This window comes from Anopheles funestus, chromosome 2RL (assembly GCF_943734845.2).
Source record: "Anopheles funestus chromosome 2RL, idAnoFuneDA-416_04, whole genome shotgun sequence".
In the NCBI taxonomy this organism is placed as follows: domain Eukaryota; kingdom Metazoa; phylum Arthropoda; class Insecta; order Diptera; family Culicidae; genus Anopheles; species Anopheles funestus.
In genome coordinates, this window is record NC_064598.1 from 102,827,444 (window position 1) to 102,852,875 (window position 25,432).

Sequence of the window (25,432 nt, forward strand, 5' to 3'; positions counted from 1 at the left end):
GTATGCTGGCATAAATCGGTGCAGGAATTTGCTAGCAGTAAGCGACCGATAATGTGTTGTTTTTTCGTAGATGCGCTGGGGATCGGTCTGGCAAATACGCACACGGAAAGCATTAGGAAATGGGCGTATTTTCTCGTGGTATGCTGGCATAAATCGGTGCAGGAATTTGCTAGCAGTAAGCGACCGATAATGTGTTGTTTTTTCGTAGATGCGCTGGGGATCGGTCTGGCAAATACGCACACGGAAAGCATTAGGAAATGGCCGTATTTTATCGTGGTATGCTGGATCGGTGCAGAAATTTGCTAGCAGTAAGCGACCGATAATGTGTTGTTTTTTAGTACATGCTTTGGGGATCGGTCTTGCAAATACGCACATGGAAAGCATTAAGAAATAAGCGTATTTTATCGTGGTATGCTGGTATGGATCGGTGCATAAATTTGCTAGCAGTAAGCGTCCGATAATGTGTTGTTTTTCCGTAGATGCTTTGGGGATCGGTCTTGCAAATACGCACACGGAAAGCATTAAGAAATGGGCGTATTTTATCGTGGTATGCTGGTATGAATCGGTGCAGAAATTTGCTAGCAGTAAGCGTCCGATAATGTGTTGTTTTTCCGTAGATGCTTTGGGGATCGGTCTTGCAAATACGCACACGGAAAGCATTAGAAAATGGGCGTATTTTCTCGTGGTATGCTGGCATAAATCGGTGCAGGAATTTGCTAGCAGTAAGCGTCCGATAATGTGTTGTTTTTCCGTAGATGCGTTGGGGATCGGTCTTGCAAATACTTACACGGGAAGCATTAGGAAATGGGCGTATTTTCTCGTGGTATGCTAGCAAAAATCGGTGCAGGAATTTGCTAGCAGTAAGCGACCGATAATGTGTTGTTTTTCCGTAGATGCGTTGGGGATCGGTCAGGCAAATACTTACACAGGAAGCATTAGGAAATGGGCGTATTTTCTCGTGGTATGCTGGCATAAATCGGTGCAGGAATTTGCTAGCAGTAAGCGACCGATAATGTGTTGTTTTTTCGTACATGCGTTGGGGATCGGTCTTGCAAATACGCACACGGAAAGCATTAGGAAATGGGCGTATTTTCTCGTGGTATGCTGGTATGGATCGGTGCAGAAATTTGCTAGCAGTAAGCGTCCGATAATGTGTTGTTTTTCCGTAGATGCTTTGGGGATCGGTCTGGCAAATACTTACACGGGAAGCATTAGGAAATGGTCGTATTTTCTTGTGGTATGCTGGCATAAATCGGTGCAGGAATTTGCTAGCAGTAAGCGACCGATAATGTGTTGTTTTTCCGTAGATGCTTTTGGGATCGGTGTTGCAAATATGCACACGGAAAGCATTAGGAAATAAGCGTATTTTCTCGTGGTATGCTGGTATGAATCGGTGCAGGAATTTGCTAGCAGTAAGCGTCCGATAATGTGTTGTTTTTCCGTAGATGCTTTGGGGATCGGTCTGGCAAATACGCACACGGAAAGCATTAAGAAATGGGCGTATTTTCTCGTGGTATGCTGGCATAAATCGGTGCAGAAATTTGCTAGCAGTAAGCGTCCGATAATGTGTTGTTTTTCCGTAGATGCTTTGGGGATCGGTCTTGCAAATACGCACACGGAAAGCATTAGAAAATGGGCGTATTTTCTCGTGGTATGCTGGCATAAACCGGTGCAGGAATTTGCTAGCAGTAAGCGACCGATAATGTGTTGTTTTTCCGTAGATGCGTTGGGGATCGGTCAGGCAAATACTTACACGGGAAGCATTAGGAAATGGGCGTATTTTCTCGTGGTATGCTGGCATAAATCGGTGCAGGAATTTGCTAGCAGTAAGCGACCGATAATGTGTTGTTTTTTCGTCGATGCGTTGGGGATCGATCTGGCAAATACGCACACGGAAAGCATTAGGAAATGGGCGTATTTTCTCGTGGTATGCTGGTATGGATCGGTGCAGGAATTTGCTAGCAGTAAGCGACCGATAATGTGTTGTTTGTTCGTACATGCGTTGGGGATCGGTCTTGCAAATACGCACACGGAAAGCATTAAGAAATGGGCGTATTTTCTCGTGATATGCTGGTATGGATCGGTGCAGAAATTTGCTAGCAGTAAGCGTCCGATAATGTGTTGTTTTTCCGTAGATGCTTTGGGGATCGGTCTTGCAAATACGCACACGGAAAGCATTAGAAAATGGGCGTATTTTCTCGTGGTATGCTGGCATAAATCGGTGCAGGAATTTGCTAGCAGTAAGCGACCGATAATGTGTTGTTTTTCCGTAGATGCGTTGGGGATCGGTCAGGCAAATACTTACAAGGGAAGCATTAGGAAATGGGCGTATTTTCTCGTGGTATGCTGGCATAAATCGGTGCAGGAATTTGCTAGCAGTAAGCGACCGATAATGTGTTGTTTTTCCGTACATGCGTTGGGGATCGGTCTTGCAAATACGCACACGGAAAGCATTAAGAAATGGGCGTATTTTCTCGTGCTATGCTGGTATGAATCGGTGCAGAAATTTGCTAGCAGTAAGCGTCCGATAATGTGTTGTTTTTTCGTACATGCGTTGGGGATCGGTCTTGCAAATACGCACACGGAAAGCATTAGGAAATAGGCGTATTTTCTCGTGGTATGGTGGTATGAATCGGTGCAGAAATTTGCTAGCAGTAAGCGACCGATAATGTGTTGTTTTTCCGTAGATGCGTTAGGGATCGGTCTTGCAAATACGCACACGGAAAGCATTAGGAAATGGGCGTATTTTCTCGTGGTATGCTGGTATGGATCGGTGCAGGAATTTGCTAGCAGTACGCGACCGATAATGAGTTGTTTTTCCGTAGATGCGTTGGGGATCGGTCTTGCAAATACGCACACGGAAAGCATTAGGAAATGGGCGTATTTTCTCGTGGTATGCTGGCATAAATCGGTGCAGTAATTTGCTAGCAGTAAGCGACCGATAATGTGCTGTTTTTTCGTAGATGCGTTAGGGATCGGTCTTGCAAATACGCACACGGAAAGCATTAAGAAATGGGCGTATTTTCTCGTGGTATGCTGGTATGAATCGGTGCAGAAATTTGCTAGCAGTAAGCGACCAATAATGTGTTGTTTTTTTTTCCTAGATGCGTTACGGATCGGTCTTGCAAATACGCACACGGAAAGCATTAGGAAATGGGCGTATTTTCTCGTGGTATGCTGGTATGGATTGGTGCAGGAATTTGCTAGCAGTAAGCGACCGATAATGTGTTGTTTTTCCGTAGATGCGCCGAGGATCGGTCAGGCAAATACGCACACGGAAATCATTAGGAAATGTCCGTATTTTTTCATAGTATGGTGGCATAAATCGGTGCAGGAATCTGCAACCGATGATATGTGTTTTTTTCGTAGATGCGTTGGGGATCGGTCTGGCAAATACGCACACGGAAAGCATTAGGAAATGGGCGTATTTTCTCGTGGTATGCTGGCATAAATCGGTGCAGAAATTTGCTAGCAGTAAGCGTCCGATAATGTGTTGTTTTTCCGTAGATGCTTTGGGGATCGGTCTTGCAAATACGCACACGGAAAGCATTAGAAAATGGGCGTATTTTCTCGTGGTATGCTGGCATAAATCGGTGCAGGAATTTACTAGCAGTAAGCGACCGATAATGTGTTGTTTTTCCGTAGATGCGTTGGGGATCGGTCAGGCAAATACTTACACAGGAAGCATTAGGAAATGGGCGTATTTTCTCGTGGTATGCTGGCATAAATCGGTGCAGGAATTTGTTAGCAGTAAGCGACCGATAATGTGTTGTTTTTCCGTAGATGCTTTGGGGATCGGTCTTGCAAATACGCACACGGAAAGCATTAGGAAATGGGCGTATTTTCTCGTGGTATGCTGGCATAAATCGGTGCAGGAATTTGCTAGCAGTAAGCGACCGATAATGTGTTGTTTTTTCGTAGATGCGTTAGGGATCGGTCTTGCAAATACGCACACGGAAAGCATTAGGAAATGGGCGTATTTTCTTGTGGTATGCTGGTATGGATCGGTGCAGGAATTTGCTAGCAGTAAGCGATCGATAATGTGTTGTTTTTTCGTCGATGCGTTGGGGATCGGTCTTGCAAATACGCACACGGAAAGCATTAGGAAATGGGCGTATTTTCTCGTGGTATGCTGGCATAAATCGGTGCAGGAATTTGCTAGCAGTAAGCGACCGATAATGTGTTGTTGTTCCGTAGATGCGTTGGGGATCGGTCTTGCAAATTCGCACACGTAAAGCATTAAGAAATGCGGAAAGCATTTCTCGTGGTATGCTGGTATGGATCGGTGCAGGAATTTGCTAGCAGTAAGCGACCGATAATGTGTTGTTTTTCCGTAGATGCGTTGGGGATCGGTCTTGCAAATACGCACATGGAAAGCATTAGGAAATGGGCGTATTTTCTCGTGGTATGCTGGTTTGAATCGATGCAGAAATTTGCTAGCAGTAAGCGACCAATAATGTGTTGTTTTTCCGTAGATGCGTTAGGGATCGGTCTTGCAAATACGCACACGGAAAGCATTAATAAATGGGCGTATTTTCTCGTGGTATGCTGGCATAAATCGGTGCAGGAATTTGCTAGCAGTAAGCGACCGATAATGTGTTGTTTTTTCGTAGATGCGTTGGGGATCGGTCTTGCAAATACGCACACGGAAAGCATTAAGAAATGGGCGTATTTTATCGTGGTATGCTGGTATGGATCGGTGCAGAAATTTGCTAGCAGTAAGCGACCGATAATGTGTTGTTTTTTCGTACATGCGTTGGGGATCGGTCTTGCAAATACGCACATGGAAAGCATTAGGAAATGGGCGTATTTTCTCGTGGTATGCTGGTATGGATCGGTGCAGAAATTTGCTAGCAGTAAGCGACCGATAATGTGTTGTTTTTCCGTAAATGCGTTGGGGATCGGTCTTGCAAATACGCACACGGAAAGCATTAGGAAATGGGCGTATTTTCTCGTGGTATGCTGGTATGGATGGGTGCAGTAATTTGCTAGCAGTAAGCGACCGATAATGTGTTGTTTTTTCGTCGATGCGTTGGGGATCGGTCAGGCAAATACGCACACGGAAAGCATTAGAAAATGGGCGTATTTTCTCGTGGTATGCTGGTATGAATCGGTGCAGGAATTTGCTAGCAGTAAGCGACCGATAATGTGTTGTTTTTCCGTAGATGCGTTAGGGATCGGTCTTGCAAATACGCACACGGAAAGCATTAAGAAATGGGCGTATTTTCTCGTGGTATACTGGTATGAATCGGTGCAGAAATTTGCTAGCAGTAAGCGAACGATAATGTGTTGTTTTTTCGTCGATGCGTTGGGGATCGGTCAGGCAAATACGCACACGGAAAGCATTAGGAAATGGGCGTATTTTCTCGTGGTATGCTGGTATGAATCGGTGCAGAAATTTGCTAGCAGTAAGCGACCGATAATGTGTTGTTTTTCCGTAGATGCGTTAGGGATCGGTCTTGCAAATACGCACACGGAAAGCATTAAGAAATGGGCGTATTTTCTCGTGGTATGCTGGTATGAATCGGTGCAGAAATTTGCTAGCAGTAAGCGACCGATAATGTGTTGTTTTTCCGTAGATGCGTTAGGGATCGGTCTGGCAAATACGCACACGGAAATCATTAGGAAATGTCCGTATTTTTTCGTAGTATGGTGGCATAAATCGGTGCAGGAATTTGCTAGCAATAAGCAACCGATGATGTGTGTTTTTTTTCGTAGATGCGTTGGGGATCGGTCTGGCAAATACGCACACGGAAAGCATTAGGAAATGGGCGTATTTTCTCGTTGTATGCTGGTATGAATCGGTGCAGAAATTTGCTAGCAGTAAGCGACCGATAATGTGTTGTTTTTCCGTAGATGCGTTAGGGATCGGTCTTGCAAATACGCACACGGAAAGCATTAAGAAATGGGCGTATTTTCTCGTGGTATGCTGGTATGAATCGGTGCAGAAATTTGCTAGCAGTAAGCGACCGATAATGTGTTGTTTTTCCGTAGATGCGCCGAGGATCGGTCTGGCAAATACGCACACGGAAATCATTAGGAAATGTCCGTATTTTTTCGTAGTATGGTGGCATAAATCGGTGCAGGAATCTGCTAGCAATAAGCAACCGATGATGTGTGTTTTTTTCGTAGATGCGTTGGGGATCGGTCTGGCAAATGCGCACACGGAAAGCATTAGGAAATGGGCGTATTTTCTCGTGGTATGCTGGTATGAATCGGTGCAGAAATTTGCTAGCAGTAAGCGACCGATAATGTGTTGTTTTTTCGTAGATGCGTTAGGGATCGGTCTTGCAAATACGCACACGGAAAGCATTAGGAAATGGGCGTATTTTCTCGTGGTATGCTGGCATAAATCGGTGCAGGAATTTGCTAGCAGTAAGCGACCGATAATGTGTTGTTTTTCCGTAGATGCGTTAGGGATCGGTCTTGCAAATACGCACACGGAAAGCATTAAGAAATGGGCGTATTTTCTCGTGGTATGCTGGTATGAATCGGTGCAGAAATTTGCTAGCAGTAAGCGACCGATAATGTGTTGTTTTTCCGTAGATGCGTTGGGGATCGGTCTTGCAAATACGCACACGGAAAGCATTAGGAAATGGGCGTATTTTCTCGTGATATGCTGGCATAAATCGGTGCAGGAATTTGCTAGCAGTAAGCGTCCGATAATGTGTTGTTTTTCCGTAGATGCGTTAGGGATCGGTCTTGCAAATACGCACACGGAAAGCATTAGGAAATGGGCGTATTTTCTCGTGGTATGCTGGCATAAATCGGTGCAGGAATTTGCTAGCAGTAAGCGACCGATAATGTGTTGTTTTTTCGTACATGCGTTGGGGATCGGTCAGGCAAATACGCACACGGAAATCATTAGGAAATGTCCGTATTTTTTCGTAGTATGGTGGCATAAATCGGTGCAGGAATTTGCTAGCAATAAGCAACCGATGATGTGTGTTTTTTTTCGTAGATGCGTTGGGGATCGGTCTGGCAAATACGCACACGGAAAGCATTAGGAAATGGGCGTATTTTCTCGTTGTATGCTGGTATGAATCGGTGCAGAAATTTGCTAGCAGTAAGCGACCGATAATGTGTTGTTTTTCCGTAGATGCGTTAGGGATCGGTCTTGCAAATACGCACACGGAAAGCATTAAGAAATGGGCGTATTTTCTCGTGGTATGCTGGTATGAATCGGTGCAGAAATTTGCTAGCAGTAAGCGACCGATAATGTGTTGTTTTTCCGTAGATGCGCCGAGGATCGGTCTGGCAAATACGCACACGGAAATCATTAGGAAATGTCCGTATTTTTTCGTAGTATGGTGGCATAAATCGGTGCAGGAATCTGCTAGCAATAAGCAACCGATGATGTGTGTTTTTTTCGTAGATGCGTTGGGGATCGGTCTGGCAAATGCGCACACGGAAAGCATTAGGAAATGGGCGTATTTTCTCGTGGTATGCTGGTATGAATCGGTGCAGGAATTTGCTAGCAGTAAGCGACCGATAATGTGTTGTTTTTTCGTAGATGCGTTAGGGATCGGTCTTGCAAATACGCACACGGAAAGCATTAGGAAATGGGCGTATTTTCTCGTGGTATGCTGGCATAAATCGGTGCAGGAATTTGCTAGCAGTAAGCGACCGATAATGTGTTGTTTTTCCGTAGATGCGTTAGGGATCGGTCTTGCAAATACGCACACGGAAAGCATTAAGAAATGGGCGTATTTTCTCGTGGTATGCTGGTATGAATCGGTGCAGAAATTTGCTAGCAGTAAGCGACCGATAATGTGTTGTTTTTCCGTAGATGCGTTGGGGATCGGTCTTGCAAATACGCACACGGAAAGCATTAGGAAATGGGCGTATTTTCTCGTGATATGCTGGCATAAATCGGTGCAGGAATTTGCTAGCAGTAAGCGTCCGATAATGTGTTGTTTTTCCGTAGATGCGTTAGGGATCGGTCTTGCAAATACGCACACGGAAAGCATTAGGAAATGGGCGTATTTTCTCGTGGTATGCTGGCATAAATCGGTGCAGGAATTTGCTAGCAGTAAGCGACCGATAATGTGTTGTTTTTTCGTACATGCGTTGGGGATCGGTCAGGCAAATACGCACACGGAAAGCATTAGAAAATGGGCGTATTTTCTCGTGGTATGCTGGTATGGATCGGTGCAGGAATTTGCTAGCAGTAAGCGACCGATAATGTTTTGTTTTTCCGTAGATGCGTCGGGGATCGGTCATTCAAATACTTACACAGGAAGCATTAGGAAATGGGCGTATTTTCTCGTGGTATGCTGGCATAAATCGGTGCAGGAATTTGCTAGCAGTAAGCGACCGATAATGTGTTGTTTTTTCGTAGATGCTTTGGGGATCGGTCTTGCAAATACGCACACGGAAAGCATTAATAAATGGGCGTATTTTCTCGTGGTATGCTGGTATGGATCGGTGCAGAAATTTGCTAGCAGTAAGCGACCGATAATGTGTTGTTTTTTCGTAGATGCTTTGGGGATCGGTCAGGCAAATACTTACACAGGAAGCATTAGGAAATGGGCGTATTTTCTCGTGGTATGCTGGTATGGATCGGTGCAGGAATTTGCTAGCAGTAAGCGACCGATAATGTTTTGTATTTCCGTAGATGCGTTGGGGTTCGGTCAGGTAAATACTTACACAGGAAGCATTAGGAAATGGGCGTATTTTCTCGTGGTATGCTGGCATAAATCGGTGCAGGAATTTGCTAGCAGTAAGCTACCGATAATGTGTTGTTTTTTCGTACATGCGTTGGGGATCGGTCTTGCAAATACGCACACGGAAAGCATTAAGAAATGGGCGTATTTTCTCGTGGTATGCTGGCATAAATCGGTGCAGGAATTTGCTAGCAGTAAGCGTCCGATAATGTGTTGTTTTTCCGTAGATGCTTTGGGGATCGGTCTTGCAAATACGCACACGGAAAGCATTAGAAAATGGGCGTATTTTCTCGTGGTATGCTGGCATAAATCGGTGCAGGAATTTGCTAGCAGTAAGCGACCGATAATGTGTTGTTTTTCCGTAGATGCTTTGGGGATCGGTCTTGCAAATACGCACACGGAAAGCATTAGAAAATGGGCGTATTTTCTCGTGGTATGCTGGCATAAATCGGTGCAGGAATTTGCTAGCAGTAAGCGACCGATAATGTGTTGTTTTTCCGTAGATGCTTTGGGGATCGGTCTTGCAAATACGCACACGGAAAGCATTAGAAAATGGGCGTATTTTCTCGTGGTATGCTGGCATAAATCGGTGCAGGAATTTGCTAGCAGTAAGCGTCCGATAATGTGTTGTTTTTCCGTAGATGCGTTGGGGATCGGTCAGGCAAATACTTACACGGGAAGCATTAGGAAATGGGCGTATTTTATCGTGGTATGCTAGCATAAATCGGTGCAGGAATTTGCTAGCAGTAAGCGACCGATAATGTGTTGTTTTTTCGTAGATGCTTTGGGGATCGGTCAGGCAAATACGCACACGGAAAGCATTAGAAAATGGGCGTATTTTCTCGTGGTATGCTGGCATAAATCGGTGCAGGAATTTGCTAGCAGTAAGCGACCGATAATGTGTTGTTTTTCCGTAGATGCGTTGGGGATCGGTCTGGCAAAATCGCACACGGAAAGCATTAGGAAATGGGCGTATTTTCTCGTGGTATGCTGGCATAAATCGGTGCAGGAATTTGCTAGCAGTAAGCGACCGATAATGTGTTGTTTTTTCGTACATGCGTTGGGGATCGGTCTTGCAAATACGCACACGGAAAGCATTAGGAAATGGGCGTATTTTCTTGTGGTATGCTGGCATAAATCGGGGCAGGAATTTGCTAGCAGTAAGCGTCCGATAATGTGTTGTTTTTCCGTAGATGCTTTGGGGATCGGTCTGGCAAATACTTACACGGGAAGCATTAGGAAATGGGCGTATTTTCTCGTGGTATGCTGGCATAAATCGGTGCAGGAATTTGCTAGCAGTAAGCGACCGATAATGTGTTGTTTTTCCGTAGATGCTTTTGGGATCGGTGTTGCAAATACGCACACGGAAAGCATTAGGAAATAAGCGTATTTTCTCGTGGTATGCTGGTATGGATCGGTGCAGGAATTTGCTAGCAGTAAGCGTCCGATAATGTGTTGTTTTTCCGTAGATGCGTTGGGGATCGGTCTGGCAAATACGCACACGGAAAGCATTAAGAAATGGGCGTATTTTCTCGTGGTATGCTGGGATGGATCGGTGCAGAAATTTGCTAGCAGTAAGCGACCGATAATGTGTTGTTTTTCCGTAGATGCGTTGGGGATCGGTCTTGCAAATACGCACACGGAAAGCATTAGAAAATGGGCGTATTTTCTCGTGGTATGCTGGCATAAACCGGTGCAGGAATTTGCTAGCAGTAAGCGACCGATAATGTGTTGTTTTTCCGTAGATGCGTTGGGGATCGGTCAGGCAAATACTTACACGGGAAGCATTAGGAAATGGGCGTATTTTCTCGTGGTATGCTGGCATAAATCGGTGCAGGAATTTGCTAGCAGTAAGCGTCCGATAATGTGTTGTTTTTTCGTCGATGCGTTGGGGATCGATCTGGCAAATACGCACACGGGAAGCATTAGGAAATGGGCGTATTTTCTCGTGGTATGCTGGCATAAATCGGTGCAGGAATTTGCTAGCAGTAAGCGACCGATAATGTGTTGTTTTTCCGTACATGCGTTGGGGATCGGTCTTGCAAATACGCACACGGAAAGCATTAAGAAATGGGCGTATTTTCTCGTGCTATGCTGGTATGAATCGGTGCAGAAATTTGCTAGCAGTAAGCGTCCGATAATGTGTTGTTTTTTCGTACATGCGTTGGGGATCGGTCTTGCAAATACGCACACGGAAAGCATTAGGAAATGGGCGTATTTTCTCGTGGTATGCTGGTATGAATCGGTGCAGAAATTTGCTAGCAGTAAGCGACCGATAATGTGTTGTTTTTCCGTAGATGCGTTAGGGATCGGTCTTGCAAATACGCACACGGAAAGCATTAGAAAATGGGCGTATTTTCTCGTGGTATGCTGGTATGGATCGGTGCAGGAATTTGCTAGCAGTACGCGACCGATAATGAGTTGTTTTTCCGTAGATGCGTTAGGGATCGGTCTTGCAAATACGCACACGGAAAGCATTAGAAAATGGGCGTATTTTCTCGTGGTATGCTGGCATAAATCGGTGCAGTAATTTGCTAGCAGTAAGCGACCGATAATGTGCTGTTTTTCCGTAGATGCGTTAGGGATCGGTCTTGCAAATACGCACACGGAAAGCATTAAGAAATGGGCGTATTTTCTCGTGGTATGCTGGTATGAATCGGTGCAGAAATTTGCTAGCAGTAAGCGACCAATAATGTGTTGTTTTTTTTCCTAGATGCGTTGGGGATCGGTCTTGCAAATACGCACACGGAAAGCATTAGGAAATGGGCGTATTTTCTCGTGGTATGCTGGTATGGATTGGTGCAGAAATTTGCTAGCAGTAAGCGACCGATAATGTGTTGTTTTTCCGTAGATGCGCCGAGGATCGGTCAGGCAAATACGCACACGGAAATCATTAGGAAATGGGCGTATTTTTTCATAGTATGGTGGCATAAATCGGTGCAGGAATCTGCTAGCGATAAGCAACCGATGATATGTGTTTTTTTCGTAGATGCGTTGGGGATCGGTCTGGCAAATACGCACACGGAAAGCATTAGGAAATGGGCGTATTTTCTCGTGGTATGCTGGTATGGATCGGTGCAGAAATTTGCTAGCAGTAAGCGTCCGATAATGTGTTGTTTTTCCGTAGATGCTTTGGGGATCGGTCTTGCAAATACGCACACGGAAAGCATTAGAAAATGGGCGTATTTTCTCGTGGTATGCTGGCATAAATCGGTGCAGGAATTTACTAGCAGTAAGCGACCGATAATGTGTTGTTTTTCCGTAGATGCGTTGGGGATCGGTCAGGCAAATACTTACACGGGAAGCATTAGGAAATGGGCGTATTTTCTCGTGGTATGCTGGCATAAATCGGTGCAGGAATTTGCTAGCAGTAAGCGTCCGATAATGTGTTGTTTTTTCGTTGATGCGTTGGGGATCTTTCTGGCAAATACGCACACGGGAAGCATTAGGAAATGGGCGTATTTTCTCGTGGTATGCTGGCATAAATCGGTGCAGGAATTTGCTAGCAGTAAGCGACCGATAATGTGTTGTTTTTCCGTACATGCGTTGGGGATCGGTCTTGCAAATACGCACACGGAAAGCATTAAGAAATGGGCGTATTTTCTCGTGCTATGCTGGTATGAATCGGTGCAGAAATTTGCTAGCAGTAAGCGTCCGATAATGTGTTGTTTTTTCGTACATGCGTTGGGGATCGGTCTTGCAAATACGCACACGGAAAGCATTAGGAAATGGGCGTATTTTCTCGTGGTATGCTGGTATGAATCGGTGCAGAAATTTGCTAGCAGTAAGCGACCGATAATGTGTTGTTTTTCCGTAGATGCGTTGGGGATCGGTCTTGCAAATACGCACACGGAAAGCATTAGAAAATGGGCGTATTTTCTCGTGGTATGCTGGTATGGATCGGTGCAGGAATTTGCTAGCAGTACGCGACCGATAATGAGTTGTTTTTCCGTAGATGCGTTAGGGATCGGTCTTGCAAATACGCACACGGAAAGCATTAGAAAATGGGCGTATTTTCTCGTGGTATGCTGGCATAAATCGGTGCAGAAATTTGCTAGCAGTAAGCGACCGATAATGTGCTGTTTTTTCGTAGATGCGTTAGGGATCGGTCTTGCAAATACGCACACGGAAAGCATTAAGAAATGGGCGTATTTTCTCGTGGTATGCTGGTATGAATCGGTGCAGAAATTTGCTAGCAGTAAGCGACCAATAATGTGTTGTTTTTTTTCCTAGATGCGTTACGGATCGGTCTTGCAAATACGCACACGGAAAGCATTAGGAAATGGGCGTATTTTCTCGTGGTATGCTGGTATGGATTGGTGCAGAAATTTGCTAGCAGTAAGCGACCGATAATGTGTTGTTTTTCCGTAGATGCGCCGAGGATCGGTCAGGCAAATACGCACACGGAAATCATTAGGAAATGTCCGTATTTTTTCATAGTATGGTGGCATAAATCGGTGCAGGAATCTGCTAGCGATAAGCAACCGATGATATGTTTTTTTTTCGTAGATGCGTTGGGGATCGGTCTGGCAAATACGCACACGGAAAGCATTAGGAAATGGGCGTATTTTCTCGTGGTATGCTGGTATGGATCGGTGCAGAAATTTGCTAGCAGTAAGCGTCCGATAATGTGTTGTTTTTCCGTAGATGCTTTGGGGATCGGTCTTGCAAATACGCACACGGAAAGCATTAGAAAATGGGCGTATTTTCTCGTGGTATGCTGGCATAAATCGGTGCAGGAATTTACTAGCAGTAAGCGACCGATAATGTGTTGTTTTTCCGTAGATGCGTTGGGGATCGGTCAGGCAAATACTTACACAGGAAGCATTAGGAAATGGGCGTATTTTCTCGTGGTATGCTGGCATAAATCGGTGCAGGAATTTGTTAGCAGTAAGCGACCGATAATGTGTTGTTTTTCCGTAGATGCGTTGGGGATCGGTCTTGCAAATACGCACACGGAAAGCATTAAGAAATGGGCGTATTTTCTCGTGGTATGCTGGATCGGTGCAGAAATTTGCTAGCAGTAAGCGACCGATAATGTGTTGTTTTTCCGTAGATGCGTTGGGGATCGGTCTTGCAACTACGCACACGGAAAGCATTAGGAAATGGGCGTATTTTCTCGTGATATGCTGGCATAAATCGGTGCAGGAATTTGCTAGCAGTAAGCGTCCGATAATGTGTTGTTTTTCCGTAGATGCGTTAGGGATCGGTCTTGCAAATACGCACACGGAAAGCATTAGGAAATGGGCGTATTTTCTCGTGGTATGCTGGCATAAATCGGTGCAGGAATCGGCTAGCAGTAAGCGGCTGTTAACGAGTTCTTCTGCTTCTCTTTTTGTAACTACTTTTTCATGAGTGCCGTGCTAAGCCAAAATTATTGGGCGTATCGTATAAAGCGTATTATTTGTTTGTGTTTCGGGCGCATACGCCTGCGCACTCTTGCTAACGATTGGTAACGGTCACCACAATTAAAAGCAAAGCTAATAAAATTAAATTAAATGAAAGAACACTGAAATAAATTTTAGCGAATATAATAAAATACAATTAATTTTATTGAGTTTGCTGAAATAGAATGTTTTTAAATTTAATTTCATGTAATATTATTTGCGTTATTTCAATTTGCTTGAAATTAATTGAATTAAATATTGTTTGCTATATTGATTTGACACAGATGTCACTCGACACAGATGTCATTCGACACTGATGTCACTCGAACATCCTGTTGCTTTGTAGGTGAAACCGCATATCAAGGATAAGAAAACGATAGCCGCATGATGTAAATTGCGAAGCTGAACGTGTGCGCTCATTGTGTGATCGATTTGGCTCGACAGCGCATTGTGAAGAACGGTGGCAAATTGTTCACGTTTCACAAGCTCTCCCTGATCTCTCAGGGATTAATCGGTCATTAATTTAATTTTTAGCTGAACCGTTTCCTGTACCGTCCTAAACAAGGAATGCAACAACCTCGTCATGCGTCGTCTGTTCATAAGCCGAATGAACCATTGCTGTTGTTACTCAATCAACGTGTTAGACTATTGGTGAAGCTGGCCGTCCGGGATGAAAAATCGATAGCTGTTGTGATCGGCCTGGTTACCAACTATGTACACATGCTGTAAATTGCGAAGCTGACCGTGTGCGCTCATCGTGTGATCGATTTGGCTCGACAGCGCATTCTGAAAAACGTTGGCAAAACCTACACGTTTGATTAGTTCTCCCTGATCTTTCAGACAAGCAGAACTCCGTGTTTTTTTAAAGAAATGTTTTATCTTTTGGGGTTTGTTTACATTATTAAAAAGTTCCTCGCCTAGAGCTGGGTGTTGTTTCTGTTATGGGCATGGTTTTTGCCTTAAGCGAATTGCTACAATACGTTGTTTTAATCAGCAGAAATTTAACCTCAGTCGGAGGAAATCAAATCTACGCTTTTTGCGTTTTTATGTCGATAATTTACATTCATTTGTAAGTGGACGCAGGGCTTCTCTACATTTTTTTGACTTCGTGTTCAGTGGATCAGCGTATCAAAGAAGTACAGTGTTGATGTAGCACAAGCGTTCCGTGCGGGAGGTATTCAAGCACTTCGGGCGTATTCCGAGTGTGCCACACAGTAACACCCGCCTACGTGCAGTTGAAGGTCTGTAGGTTCGAGAAGGCTCGTGATCGCGTTTAATAAGAATCAATTTGCATTTCCATAGAACATCAACATTTGCTAAAGCGTTGACCTGAAACAAACTTTAAAAATGCAAATTTTATTTTACGTAACTGAATTTAATTATATTTCATTCTATTAGCTTATCAATTAACACGACCGAATGACCGAGTGTCGAATGACATCGGTGTCAAATCAATATAGCAAACAATATTTAATTCAATTAATTTCAAGCAAATTAAAATAACGCAAATAATAATACATGAAATTCAATTTAAGAACATTTTATTTCAGCAAACTCAATAAAGTTAATTGTATTTTATTATATTCGCTAAAATTTATTTCAGTGTTCTATCATTTAATTTAATTTTATTAGCTTTGCTTTTAATTGTGGTGACCGTTACCAATCGTTACCAAGAGTGTGCAAGCATATGCGCTTGAAACATAAACAAGTAATTCGTTTTATTCGACACGCCCAATAATTTTGGCTTAGAACGGCACTCATGAAAAAGTAGTTACAAAAAGAGAAGCAGAAGAACTCGTTATCAGTCGCTTACTGCTAGCACATTCCTGCACCGATTTATGCCAGCATACCACGAGAAAATGCGACAATTTCCTAATGCTTTCCGTGTGCGTATTTGCCAGACAAATGAACAACGTATCTACGGAAAAATATCCCATTATCGGTCGCTTACTGATAGCAAATTCCTGCACCGATTTATGCCAGCATACCACGAGAAAATACGGCCAATGCTGCATTGGGAATCGGTCTGCAAATACGCACACGGTAAGCATTAGGAAATGGGCATATTTTCTCGTGGTATGCTGGCATGATTCGGTGCATTAATCTGCTAGCAGTAAGCGACCGATAATGTGTTGTTTTTTCGTACATGCGCTGGAGATCGGTCTGGCAAAAACGCACACGGAAAGCATTAGGAAATGGTCGTATTTTCTCGTGGTATGCTGGCATAAATAGGTGCAGGAATTTGCTAGAAGTAACCGACCGATAATGGGTAATTTTCGGTAGATGCGTTGGGGATTGGTCTGGCAAAAACGCACACGAAAAGCATTAGGAAATGGGCGTATTTTCTCGTGGTATGCTGGTATGGATCGGTGCAGAAATTTGCTAGCAGTAAGCGACCGATGATGTGTTGTTTTTCCGTAGATGCGTTGGGGATCGGTCTTGCAAATGGATCGGTGCAGGAATTTGCTAGCAGTAAGCGACCGATAATGTGTTGTTTTTCCGTAGATGCGTTGGGGATCGGTCTGGCAAATACGCACACGAAAAGCATTAGGAAATGGGCGTATTTTCTCGTGGTATGCTGGCATAAATCGGTGCAGGAATTTGCTAGCAGTAAGCGACCGATAATGTGTTGTTTTTTCGTACATGCGTTAGGGATCGGTCTTGCAAATACGCACACGGGAAGCATTAGGAAATGGGCGTATTTTCTCGTGGTATGCTGGTATGAATCGGTGCAGAAATTTGCTAGCAGTAAGCGACCGATAATGTGTTGTTTTTCGTACATGCTTTGGGGATCGGTCTTGCAAATACGCACACGGAAAGCATTAGGAAATGGGCGTATTTTCTCGTGGTATGCTGGTATGAATCGGTGCAGAAATTTGCTAGCAGTAAGCGACGGATAATGTGTTGTTTTTCCGTAGATGCGTTGGGGATCGGTCTGGCAAATACGCACACGGAAAGCATTAGGAAATGGGCGTATTTTCTCGTGGTATGCTGGCATAAATCGGTGCAGGAATTTGCTAGCAGTAAGCGACCGATAATGTGTTGTTTTTCCGTAGATGCGTTAGGGATCGGTCTTGCAAATACGCACACGGAAAGCATTAAGAAATGGGCGTATTTTCTCGTGATATGCTGGTATGGATCGGTGCAGAAATTTGCTAGCAGTAAGCGTCCGATAATGTGTTGTTTTTCCGTAGATGCTTTGGGGATCGGTCTTGCAAATACGCACACGGAAAGCATTAGAAAATGGGCGTATTTTCTCGTGGTATGCTGGCATAAATCGGTGCAGGAATTTGCTAGCAGTAAGCGACCGATAATGTGTTGTTTTTCCGTAGATGCGTTGGGGATCGGTCAGGCAAATACTTACAAGGGAAGCATTAGGAAATGGGCGTATTTTCTCGTGGTATGCTGGCATAAATCGGTGCAGGAATTTGCTAGCAGTAAGCGACCGATAATGTGTTGTTTTTCCGTACATGCGTTGGGGATCGGTCTTGCAAATACGCACACGGAAAGCATTAAGAAATGGGCGTATTTTCTCGTGCTATGCTGGTATGAATCGGTGCAGAAATTTGCTAGCAGTAAGCGTCCGATAATGTGTTGTTTTTTCGTACATGCGTTGGGGATCGGTCTTGCAAATACGCACACGGAAAGCATTAGGAAATAGGCGTATTTTCTCGTGGTATGGTGGTATGAATCGGTGCAGAAATTTGCTAGCAGTAAGCGACGGATAATGTGTTGTTTTTCCGTAGATGCGTTGGGGATCGGTCTGGCAAATACGCACACGGAAAGCATTAGGAAATGGGCGTATTTTCTCGTGGTATGCTGGCATAAATCGGTGCAGGAATTTGCTAGCAGTAAGCGACCGATAATGTGTTGTTTTTTCGTACATGCGTTAGGGATCGGTCTTGCAAATACGCACACGGGAAGCATTAGGAAATGGGCGTATTTTCTCGTGGTATGCTGGTATGAATCGGTGCAGAAATTTGCTAGCAGTAAGCGACCGATAATGTGTTGTTTTTCGTACATGCTTTGGGGATCGGTCTTGCAAATACGCACACGGAAAGCATTAGGAAATGGCCGTATTTTCTCGTGGTATGCTGGTATGAATCGGTGCAGAAATTTGCTAGCAGTAAGCGACGGATAATGTGTTGTTTTTCCGTAGATGCGTTGGGGATCGATCTGGCAAATACGCACACGGAAAGCATTAGGAAATGGGCGTATTTTCTCGTGGTATGCTGGTATGGATCGGTGCAGGAATTTGCTAGCAGTAAGCGACCGATAATGTGTTGTTTGTTCGTACATGCGTTGGGGATCGGTCTTGCAAATACGCACACGGAAAGCATTAAGAAATGGGCGTATTTTCTCGTGATATGCTGGTATGGATCGGTGCAGAAATTTGCTAGCAGTAAGCGTCCGATAATGTGTTGTTTTTCCGTAGATGCTTTGGGGATCGGTCTTGCAAATACGCACACGGAAAGCATTAGAAAATGGGCGTATTTTCTCGTGGTATGCTGGCATAAATCGGTGCAGGAATTTGCTAGCAGTAAGCGACCGATAATGTGTTGTTTTTCCGTAGATGCGTTGGGGATCGGTCAGGCAAATACTTACAAGGGAAGCATTAGGAAATGGGCGTATTTTCTCGTGGTATGCTGGCATAAATCGGTGCAGGAATTTGCTAGCAGTAAGCGACCGATAATGTGTTGTTTTTCCGTACATGCGTTGGGGATCGGTCTTGCAAATACGCACACGGAAAGCATTAAGAAATGGGCGTATTTTCTCGTGCTATGCTGGTATGAATCGGTGCAGAAATTTGCTAGCAGTAAGCGTCCGATAATGTGTTGTTTTTTCGTACATGCGTTGGGGATCGGTCTTGCAAATACGCACACGGAAAGCATTAGGAAATAGGCGTATTTTCTCGTGGTATGGTGGTATGAATCGGTGCAGAAATTTGCTAGCAGTAAGCGACCGATAATGTGTTGTTTTTCCGTAGATGCGTTAGGGATCGGTCTTGCAAATACGCACACGGAAAGCATTAGGAAATGGGCGTATTTTCTCGTGGTATGCTGGTATGGATCGGTGCAGGAATTTGCTAGCAGTACGCGACCGATAATGAGTTGTTTTTCCGTAGATGCGTTGGGGATCGGTCTTGCAAATACGCACACGGAAAGCATTAGGAAATGGGCGTATTTTCTCGTGGTATGCTGGCATAAATCGGTGCAGTAATTTGCTAGCAGTAAGCGACCGATAATGTGCTGTTTTTTCGTAGATGCGTTAGGGATCGGTCTTGCAAATACGCACACGGAAAGCATTAAGAAATGGGCGTATTTTCTCGTGGTATGCTGGTATGAATCGGTGCAGAAATTTGCTAGCAGTAAGCGACCAATAATGTGTTGTTTTTTTTTCCTAGATGCGTTACGGATCGGTCTTGCAAATACGCACACGGAAAGCATTAGGAAATGGGCGTATTTTCTCGTGGTATGCTGGTATGGATTGGTGCAGGAATTTGCTAGCAGTAAGCGACCGATAATGTGTTGTTTTTCCGTAGATGCGCCGAGGATCGGTCAGGCAAATACGCACACGGAAATCATTAGGAAATGTCCGTATTTTTTCATAGTATGGTGGCATAAATCGGTGCAGGAATCTGCAACCGATGATATGTGTTTTTTTCGTAGATGCGTTGGGGATCGGTCTGGCAAATACGCACACGGAAAGCATTAGGAAATGGGCGTATTTTCTCGTGGTATGCTGGCATAAATCGGTGCAGAAATTTGCTAGCAGTAAGCGTCCGATAATGTGTTGTTTTTCCGTAGATGCTTTGGGGATCGGTCTTGCAAATACGCACACGGAAAGCATTAGAAAATGGGCGTATTTTCTCGTGGTATGCTGGCATAAATCGGTGCAGGAATTTACTAGCAGTAAGCGACCGATAATGTGTTGTTTTTCCGTAGATGCGTTGGGGATCGGTCAGGCAAATACTTACACAGGAAGCATTAGGAAATGGGCGTATTTTCTCGTGGTATGCTGGCATAAATCGGTGCAGGAATTTGTTAGCAGTAAGCGACCGATAATGTGTTGTTTTTCCGTAGATGCTTTGGGGATCGGTCTTGCAAATACGCACACGGAAAGCATTAGGAAATGGGCGTATTTTCTCGTGGTATGCTGGCATAAATCGGTGCAGGAATTTGCTAGCAGTAAGCGACCGATAATGTGTTGTTTTTTCGTAGATGCGTTAGGGATCGGTCTTGCAAATACGCACACGGAAAGCATTAGGAAATGGGCGTATTTTCTTGTGGTATGCTGGTATGGATCGGTGCAGGAATTTGCTAGCAGTAAGCGATCGATAATGTGTTGTTTTTTCGTCGATGCGTTGGGGATCGGTCTTGCAAATACGCACACGGAAAGCATTAGGAAATGGGCGTATTTTCTCGTGGTATGCTGGCATAAATCGGTGCAGGAATTTGCTAGCAGTAAGCGACCGATAATGTGTTGTTGTTCCGTAGATGCGTTGGGGATCGGTCTTGCAAATTCGCACACGTAAAGCATTAAGAAATGCGGAAAGCATTTCTCGTGGTATGCTGGTATGGATCGGTGCAGGAATTTGCTAGCAGTAAGCGACCGATAATGTGTTGTTTTTCCGTAGATGCGTTGGGGATCGGTCTTGCAAATACGCACATGGAAAGCATTAGGAAATGGGCGTATTTTCTCGTGGTATGCTGGTTTGAATCGATGCAGAAATTTGCTAGCAGTAAGCGACCAATAATGTGTTGTTTTTCCGTAGATGCGTTAGGGATCGGTCTTGCAAATACGCACACGGAAAGCATTAATAAATGGGCGTATTTTCTCGTGGTATGCTGGCATGATTCGGTGCAGGAATTTGCTAGCAGTATGCGACCGATAATGTGTTGATTTTTCGTCGATGCGTTGGGGATCGGTCTTGCAAATACGCACACGGAAAGCATTAAGAAATGGGCGTATTTTATCGTGGTATGCTGGTATGGATCGGTGCAGAAATTTGCTAGCAGTAAGCGACCGATAATGTGTTGTTTTTTCGTACATGCGTTGGGGATCGGTCTTGCAAATACGCACATGGAAAGCATTAGGAAATGGGCGTATTTTCTCGTGGTATGCTGGTATGGATCGGTGCAGAAATTTGCTAGCAGTAAGCGACCGATAATGTGTTGTTTTTCCGTAAATGCGTTGGGGATCGGTCTTGCAAATACGCACACGGAAAGCATTATGAAATGGGCGTATTTTCTCGTGGTATGCTGGTATGGATGGGTGCAGTAATTTGCTAGCAGTAAGCGACCGATAATGTGTTGTTTTTTCGTCGATGCGTTGGGGATCGGTCAGGCAAATACGCACACGGAAAGCATTAGAAAATGGGCGTATTTTCTCGTGGTATGCTGGTATGAATCGGTGCAGGAATTTGCTAGCAGTAAGCGACCGATAATGTGTTGTTTTTCCGTAGATGCGTTAGGGATCGGTCTTGCAAATACGCACACGGAAAGCATTAAGAAATGGGCGTATTTTCTCGTGGTATACTGGTATGAATCGGTGCAGAAATTTGCTAGCAGTAAGCGAACGATAATGTGTTGTTTTTTCGTCGATGCGTTGGGGATCGGTCAGGCAAATACGCACACGGAAAGCATTAGGAAATGGGCGTATTTTCTCGTGGTATGCTGGTATGAATCGGTGCAGAAATTTGCTAGCAGTAAGCGACCGATAATGTGTTGTTTTTCCGTAGATGCGTTAGGGATCGGTCTTGCAAATACGCACACGGAAAGCATTAAGAAATGGGCGTATTTTCTCGTGGTATGCTGGTATGAATCGGTGCAGAAATTTGCTAGCAGTAAGCGACCGATAATGTGTTGTTTTTCCGTAGATGCGTTAGGGATCGGTCTGGCAAATACGCACACGGAAATCATTAGGAAATGTCCGTATTTTTTCGTAGTATGGTGGCATAAATCGGTGCAGGAATTTGCTAGCAATAAGCAACCGATGATGTGTGTTTTTTTTCGTAGATGCGTTGGGGATCGGTCTGGCAAATACGCACACGGAAAGCATTAGGAAATGGGCGTATTTTCTCGTTGTATGCTGGTATGAATCGGTGCAGAAATTTGCTAGCAGTAAGCGACCGATAATGTGTTGTTTTTCCGTAGATGCGTTAGGGATCGGTCTTGCAAATACGCACACGGAAAGCATTAAGAAATGGGCGTATTTTCTCGTGGTATGCTGGTATGAATCGGTGCAGAAATTTGCTAGCAGTAAGCGACCGATAATGTGTTGTTTTTCCGTAGATGCGCCGAGGATCGGTCTGGCAAATACGCACACGGAAATCATTAGGAAATGTCCGTATTTTTTCGTAGTATGGTGGCATAAATCGGTGCAGGAATCTGCTAGCAATAAGCAACCGATGATGTGTGTTTTTTTCGTAGATGCGTTGGGGATCGGTCTGGCAAATGCGCACACGGAAAGCATTAGGAAATGGGCGTATTTTCTCGTGGTATGCTGGTATGAATCGGTGCAGAAATTTGCTAGCAGTAAGCGACCGATAATGTGTTGTTTTTTCGTAGATGCGTTAGGGATCGGTCTTGCAAATACGCACACGGAAAGCATTAGGAAATGGGCGTATTTTCTCGTGGTATGCTGGCATAAATCGGTGCAGGAATTTGCTAGCAGTAAGCGACCGATAATGTGTTGTTTTTCCGTAGATGCGTTAGGGATCGGTCTTGCAAATACGCACACGGAAAGCATTAAGAAATGGGCGTATTTTCTCGTGGTATGCTGGTATGAATCGGTGCAGAAATTTGCTAGCAGTAAGCGACCGATAATGTGTTGTTTTTCCGTAGATGCGTTGGGGATCGGTCTTGCAAATACGCACACGGAAAGCATTAGGAAATGGGCGTATTTTCTCGTGATATGCTGGCATAAATCGGTGCAGGAATTTGCTAGCAGTAAGCGTCCGATAATGTGTTGTTTTTCCGTAGATGCGTTAGGGATCGGTCTTGCAAATACGCACACGGAAAGCATTAGGAAATGGGCGTATTTTCTCGTGGTATGCTGGCATAAATCGGTGCAGGAATTTGCTAGCAGTAAGCGACCGATAATGTGTTGTTTTTTCGTACATGCGTTGGGGATCGGTCAGGCAAATACGCACACGGAAATCATTAGGAAATGTCCGTATTTTTTCGTAGTATGGTGGCATAAATCGGTGCAGGAATTTGCTAGCAATAAGCAACCGATGATGTGTGTTTTTTTTCGTAGATGCGTTGGGGATCGGTCTGGCAAATACGCACACGGAAAGCATTAGGAAATGGGCGTATTTTCTCGTTGTATGCTGGTATGAATCGGTGCAGAAATTTGCTAGCAGTAAGCGACCGATAATGTGTTGTTTTTCCGTAGATGCGTTAGGGATCGGTCTTGCAAATACGCACACGGAAAGCATTAAGAAATGGGCGTATTTTCTCGTGGTATGCTGGTATGAATCGGTGCAGAAATTTGCTAGCAGTAAGCGACCGATAATGTGTTGTTTTTCCGTAGATGCGCCGAGGATCGGTCTGGCAAATACGCACACGGAAATCATTAGGAAATGTCCGTATTTTTTCGTAGTATGGTGGCATAAATCGGTGCAGGAATCTGCTAGCAATAAGCAACCGATGATGTGTGTTTTTTTCGTAGATGCGTTGGGGATCGGTCTGGCAAATGCGCACACGGAAAGCATTAGGAAATGGGCGTATTTTCTCGTGGTATGCTGGTATGAATCGGTGCAGGAATTTGCTAGCAGTAAGCGACCGATAATGTGTTGTTTTTTCGTAGATGCGTTAGGGATCGGTCTTGCAAATACGCACACGGAAAGCATTAGGAAATGGGCGTATTTTCTCGTGGTATGCTGGCATAAATCGGTGCAGGAATTTGCTAGCAGTAAGCGACCGATAATGTGTTGTTTTTCCGTAGATGCGTTAGGGATCGGTCTTGCAAATACGCACACGGAAAGCATTAAGAAATGGGCGTATTTTCTCGTGGTATGCTGGTATGAATCGGTGCAGAAATTTGCTAGCAGTAAGCGACCGATAATGTGTTGTTTTTCCGTAGATGCGTTGGGGATCGGTCTTGCAAATACGCACACGGAAAGCATTAGGAAATGGGCGTATTTTCTCGTGATATGCTGGCATAAATCGGTGCAGGAATTTGCTAGCAGTAAGCGTCCGATAATGTGTTGTTTTTCCGTAGATGCGTTAGGGATCGGTCTTGCAAATACGCACACGGAAAGCATTAGGAAATGGGCGTATTTTCTCGTGGTATGCTGGCATAAATCGGTGCAGGAATTTGCTAGCAGTAAGCGACCGATAATGTGTTGTTTTTTCGTACATGCGTTGGGGATCGGTCAGGCAAATACGCACACGGAAAGCATTAGAAAATGGGCGTATTTTCTCGTGGTATGCTGGTATGGATCGGTGCAGGAATTTGCTAGCAGTAAGCGACCGATAATGTTTTGTTTTTCCGTAGATGCGTCGGGGATCGGTCATTCAAATACTTACACAGGAAGCATTAGGAAATGGGCGTATTTTCTCGTGGTATGCTGGCATAAATCGGTGCAGGAATTTGCTAGCAGTAAGCGACCGATAATGTGTTGTTTTTTCGTAGATGCTTTGGGGATCGGTCTTGCAAATACGCACACGGAAAGCATTAATAAATGGGCGTATTTTCTCGTGGTATGCTGGTATGGATCGGTGCAGAAATTTGCTAGCAGTAAGCGACCGATAATGTGTTGTTTTTTCGTAGATGCTTTGGGGATCGGTCAGGCAAATACTTACACAGGAAGCATTAGGAAATGGGCGTATTTTCTCGTGGTATGCTGGTATGGATCGGTGCAGGAATTTGCTAGCAGTAAGCGACCGATAATGTTTTGTATTTCCGTAGATGCGTTGGGGTTCGGTCAGGTAAATACTTACACAGGAAGCATTAGGAAATGGGCGTATTTTCTCGTGGTATGCTGGCATAAATCGGTGCAGGAATTTGCTAGCAGTAAGCTACCGATAATGTGTTGTTTTTTCGTACATGCGTTGGGGATCGGTCTTGCAAATACGCACACGGAAAGCATTAAGAAATGGGCGTATTTTCTCGTGGTATGCTGGCATAAATCGGTGCAGGAATTTGCTAGCAGTAAGCGTCCGATAATGTGTTGTTTTTCCGTAGATGCTTTGGGGATCGGTCTTGCAAATACGCACACGGAAAGCATTAGAAAATGGGCGTATTTTCTCGTGGTATGCTGGCATAAATCGGTGCAGGAATTTGCTAGCAGTAAGCGACCGATAATGTGTTGTTTTTCCGTAGATGCTTTGGGGATCGGTCTTGCAAATACGCACACGGAAAGCATTAGAA

At 44.4% G+C, this 25,432-nt stretch overlaps 2 protein-coding genes across 6 annotated transcripts in view; both read left to right on the forward strand.

The window, feature by feature from the left end:
- Positions 1-14,975, forward strand: part of LOC125764445 (uncharacterized) — a 69,643-nt gene extending 54,668 nt beyond the window's left edge. For both annotated transcript variants that reach the window (XM_049428705.1, XM_049428703.1), the window contains exon 2: positions 1-14,975. The gene's annotated coding sequence lies outside the window, so the exon portion shown is untranslated.
- LOC125764443 (uncharacterized) overlaps positions 7,081-25,432 on the forward strand; it is a 24,248-nt gene continuing 5,896 nt past the window's right edge. The window contains exons 1-2 of one of the 4 annotated variants that reach the window (XM_049428687.1): positions 7,081-14,523; positions 14,588-14,975. In XM_049428687.1, coding sequence (XP_049284644.1) covers positions 7,081-9,384 — 2,304 coding nt within the window. In that variant the 3' untranslated portion in view covers positions 9,385-14,523; positions 14,588-14,975. Of the gene's footprint in view, positions 14,524-14,587; positions 14,976-25,432 lie in introns of those variants that run through there. The other 3 variants (XM_049428689.1, XM_049428688.1, XM_049428690.1) reach the window with 3 other exon arrangements.